Here is a 5,039-nt window from a genome sequence, read left to right as displayed (position 1 = left end):
ACTCACTCCAACATTCTTTAGTATTTTCTACTGCAGTTTTGAGCCCTTGGACCAATAATAATCGATCCAGACATGTAATTTAAGAACAGTGCTCCGTAGCTCCAGCCTGTGCCCTGAATGCAGAATGGAGGGCCACCTACTGCCACCTGAGGCAAGAAAACCCTAGAAGCCCCCTACTCTTCTGTGGCTCATGTTGAACTTTGCTGTCTTGTTGTGAACACGCAGGTAATAATACCACTTTAGCCTAGCCAGTGAGACCAGGCCAAGCTGTGCCTACATCATAAGAAACTGCAGCCTGTTTGCAGCCTGAGGCCTTAGCACCTGCCACAGACACTGCCTTTGCTGAGGCCCTTGCCTTGAACTACAAATTCAAGGTTAAACTGCAGCAATCTGCACTCAGAGGCCATCTGTGCTGGCTATAGGTCCATGCCTTTGGCCCTGTCTCTAAGGAAAGTCATCTGGGGTCAGAATCACAGCAAACGGCAGTGACCAAACAAAGTTAAAAATTCTTAGTGACTAAAGCTTAAAGACTCTTCTTTTATTTTTTGTAACATATTTCATTTTTTAAAAGCACATTTAAAAAAAATTTAACCTAGTAATGTAAAGCTTTAATTATATATTTTTCTGTGAGTGAAAGATAAAGGGTGAAGTCTGTCCCAGAGCTTCTCAAAGTTTGCTGGCAAGCAAAAGTCTGACCTGGACCCCTCTGCAGGAGGTCTGGGTATCTAGTTCCCTTTCCAGCTAGAACCTGGTTCTCAGGGGTTGAGGCCCCTTGATTTCACAGAGCCCCAGGGCATAGAGTCTGCTCTTTGGCAGGTCCTTGGCTCTGACTCACCCACCCGCTGCTGCCACCCCTCCCAGAGTGGAGCGGCCAGCAATAGCAGTGGCTCCAGTGGCAGCAGCAAACTTCAGCACAGCTTGCTGGCCAGTGTTCCTGGAGGATATGACACTGACATCAGCAGGGTTTTCGATGGCAACAATGGCACGAGCTGCCAACAGAAGCTTCTCCCAGGTCCTCTTCAGATTTATGATGTAGATGCCATCACTTTGCCCTTTGTAGGTGTACTGTTCCATTTGGAAGTCAAGGTTGGTGCAACCTAAGTGGGTTCCTGCTGCAAGGAATTTGAGGACATCCTCTTCATTCATTTGCGGAACATCAAGGGCTCTGGACACTGTGAAAGTTTCCCTTTAAGTTACGACGGGAATCCAGAACAGCGCCGTGTGGGCCCCTCTGGGGGTAGTGTGGAAAGGGAGAAGTTTATCCCACCCCCAAGTGCTGTGTCCTTGTGTCAGCAAACTTTGTATTCGGTTCTGCAGTTCGAACTTTAGGCCAGTAGTAGGTAATGCTTGTGGGTAAGAGCTGGCAGCAGTAGGTATATGCTTGATCTTTGTTTACCTGTAGAAGCTTCTGGTGCCTCAGACCATGGACTGGTCTGTGGAATGCACAGTAGCCTGACCTCTGCTCTCAGCCCAGAGTGGGGCAAGATTGGACTGGGCTGGTCCACCCTAAGGTCCCCCAAAGGCAGGCACAAGTACCCCGGAGGTGGCAGGTGAATGGTATATACCCTGTAATATTTATTTGGTTTTAAATAGCCTTAGTGTGGTGGCTTTCTTAAATGCCAGCTATAGTAGTGACGTACTGGGTGGGTGAATAGCCTCAAGGCCTCCCCAGTAGCCAGTGTGGTGTGGCCAGTGGTTACAGGGGGAGGGGGGAAGGGGGTGGTATAAAGCTTGACTCCTTCCCAAATGCTGTCCAATTGTGCCAGCAGAGGTTGTAACGGGCTGTGCAGGTTGACCTTCTGACCCAGTAGGTGGCACTTAGAGGAGAAAGCCAGCTGTGGTAGTGGCCGTGGGATTTACGCTTGGCCTTTTTTAACCAGGAGGAATACTGGGATGTTCCAGGTGATGGAATTCCCAGGAGTCCCTCTCCCATGTTCTGCCACTGCGGCAGGTGAAGGGGCTCAAAGCCAGGTGGGGCTGGGCCCGGCAAGGCCCATGGTCAGGCTCCTCGGTGGCAGGTACAAGTAGGGGCCCCAGTGAGGACTGAAAGACAGTTATCTATCTGCTGGGGTGATGTTCCAGGAAGGAGTATAACCTCCCCCACTGCACCAAAGAGCCCACATGGGGAGAGAGGGGCAGTCCAGGCTCCACAGCTTAGCAGGAGGTAGTGGGACCCACCTAGCTCCCACACCCTTGACCTGGGGGGTATTCCTCCTGCAGGCTGCCCCTTGCAGCAAGCCCAAACAGCCAGCTGAGTCCCAAGCAGTCTGTGTTAGATCAGGAAATTGCCCTGGGCCTTAAGACTCCCTGTCTGGGACAGAAACAGTGGCTCCCAGGCCACACCCATCCACACCTGGTCCCGCGAGGGGAGGGGTGCCCAACTTCCACAGCTGTGGCATGAGCCCACCTCACATTCACCTCTCAGTTCTGACTGTAGGGGCTCATCTCTGCTTGAGATTTGGTTGTAAATCTCAGTTTGGAGCCTCTTCCAAGCTGTGACTACTACCCATGTTGGCTGGCAGATTTCTGTGAGGTCCCCTAAGAGTTAGGGTCAGGAATGGCCTTTCTTTATCGGGCCATGCTCCCCACTGCTCGCCAAGTCAGATCCAGCTCTGGGTAGGTTTAAGGAGCTCCCCTGTGGCTTGGATTGTCCGGCTCCCCAGTGGGGATGTGTGTTGCAGAGACAGTCTCTATCCACGTTCGTGCTCGAAAGACTCACAGTTTTCCACCAGACCCACTGGTGCAGGCTACTGCCTGCTGCTCCTTTCGGAGTATTCAAAGTTTCTTTTGCTTTTCTGTTGAGCTCCTGTGTTCGTTTTTGTATAAAAGTTCACAGTGTGAATCTCTAAACATTATTTTGATATTTCCAAGTGGATAAGGCATGCTAACAAAGCCTCCAATCCACCATCTTGGAGAAAAAAAAAAATAATTCTTTTAGAAGATTCTTTTTGTTGTTCTTTACACACCCCTGAATTCTATCTCGTCTGTCATTTTTTATATTTTTAAATTTTAGGAATTATTTATTTACCTTTGTATGTCTAAAGATGTGTTTATTCCAAACATTTGAATGATAGTTTTGCTAGAGGTAGAATTTTAGTTCAAAAATCTATGTATGTATTTCACACCTCTGAAAGCTTTGCTCCATGACTAGCAAGCAGCCAGTGTTGATGAGCAGGTTGGTACCAGTCTGATAATTCCTCTGTTGATGACCTATCCATTTCTCTCTGAAAACTATTAGGACCTTGTCTTGATTCCTTTGGTTCTAAAATTACACAAAACCTTGTCTAGGAGTGGGACTTTTTCATGCATTTTTTTGGCACCTGAATGTGCTTTCAATCTGAAGATTTATATACTTCAACTCCACCAAATTCCTTTGAATGATTCTTTGATATTTTGCCATCTTCTCTTTTCTATGCTCTCTCATGAATTGCTATTCATCAGATCAATATTGATTGCACGCTATCCAATAAACAATTTAAAAAATGAGGTACAGGTGCTTGGTCTGAATTCTCAATCATCTTGAGTCTGATCTAGATAAACTTCAACAATTCAGTGAGGGTCAAATCTTTAAGCTTTCCATGAAGAACGGACACAGAATCAATGCTGAACTTTTCCTCTCAGAGATTAGTTGGAGACTCACCTCCTTATTTTGCAGGGGGAGAGACCCAGATAACTTAGGTGAATTTCTCAATGTCTTACAATCAGTTAGTGGCAGAGCCTGGATTAAAATTAAAGGATCCTCTTTTCCTAGCTAAGGTTCTTTTTCCATTGCGTAATATTTTTCTAGCCTGCAAAGACTCAGTGGCTTGAAGCACAAATTCTCATATCCTAAGAGCAAACATAATGGGTATGGTTTCCAAAGGAAATTCCAGGGAATGTTATAAAAACAAACAAAAACACCAAATACACAAAGAGTGGAAAAGGGCTGCTGATAGAAACCACAGATGTCCTTCAGAGGAATGTGTTTAACGTCCTCTCTAGCCATCCAATCATTGCAACAACTTCTGCAACTGCTCATGAAGCCGCTTGCTAAGACACACAGTGATTCTTGCATATTTTAAACATTTACTTTGAATATGACATTGCTTCCTGAGGAAATGATTATCAAAAATGTATTTAAATTATATAAATAATTAAATGCATATACAAAATTTTTTCTGGTAGAACAGGAGCCTTAGAATAAACATTAAGACTGCATCCTGGCTACCATACCCACTAGATATGCTGCTATGGACAAGTTAGTTAAACTCTGAGTTTCTTCATCAGTAAAATGTGAAAATAACTGCAGGATTTATGGGAATATTCTAAACATTGGGTGAAATTATTCATATAAATTAACTAGCACAGTGGCTGATACATGGAATGTGTACCTAAAAATTTGTTAAATTGATAAATGTTAGTTATGTCCTGCTTGTCATATGGACTTTTCATACATATAATTATGTGATAAATATTTATATGAATTCTGAATGTTAGAAGATCTAGAGAACTTCTTCAAATTCAAAGTTGCTGACAGGTAGTATTATCTCAGTTGACTTGTTTGTAAACAAGTAAGAAAGAAGCTGTGAATGACTAACACAAACTGAGAGAATAGTTTATGATGTATGTAATTTCTGATATTGTTAGAGTATTTTTGCACTAGGCTAGAGTGATGTCTTCCCTAAATAAAAACGATTTTTTTTACTATTTATATATTCACAAGATTATGGAATATATATATGTATACACACACCCAAAACAGTATAATAATTGCTCATCAGTGATAATAATAAATGTTTAAATGCATGATATAGGTTTTGCTCAATATATTCATTCAATATATTTGTTCATTTATTAATTGTATATTTATTGAGTTCTAAATCAATAATGCTGAGTCTATAAAGAGAAAGTCACTGCCCATTGGGGCAGTTTTATCTCTATTACCTAATTCATTTGAAAATATAGGAAGCAGTATAGGAAATTGGAACAGAAATAAATGAATGTCCCTTGCTATTGCTATCTACTTAGATTAGTCCCTTTTCTTCTAAGAATTCAAGTCA

The 5,039-nt window shown here is 43.2% G+C and overlaps 1 protein-coding gene across 1 annotated transcript; it reads right to left on the bottom strand.

Annotated features, from left to right (window-relative positions):
- Positions 1–831: 831 nt before the first annotated feature.
- LOC123638819 (40S ribosomal protein SA-like) lies at positions 832–1,243 on the bottom strand. The gene has a single exon (XM_045552636.1). The coding sequence runs from the start codon at positions 1,144–1,146 to the stop codon at positions 832–834; it is 315 nt and encodes a 104-aa protein (XP_045408592.1). The 5' UTR covers positions 1,147–1,243.
- Between the last annotated feature and the right edge of the window lie 3,796 nt (positions 1,244–5,039).

The sequence above is a fragment of the Lemur catta genome, chromosome 5 (assembly GCF_020740605.2).
Source record: "Lemur catta isolate mLemCat1 chromosome 5, mLemCat1.pri, whole genome shotgun sequence".
NCBI classification, from domain to species: Eukaryota; Metazoa; Chordata; class Mammalia; order Primates; family Lemuridae; genus Lemur; species Lemur catta.
This window is presented reverse-complemented; position numbering and strand designations above follow the sequence as displayed.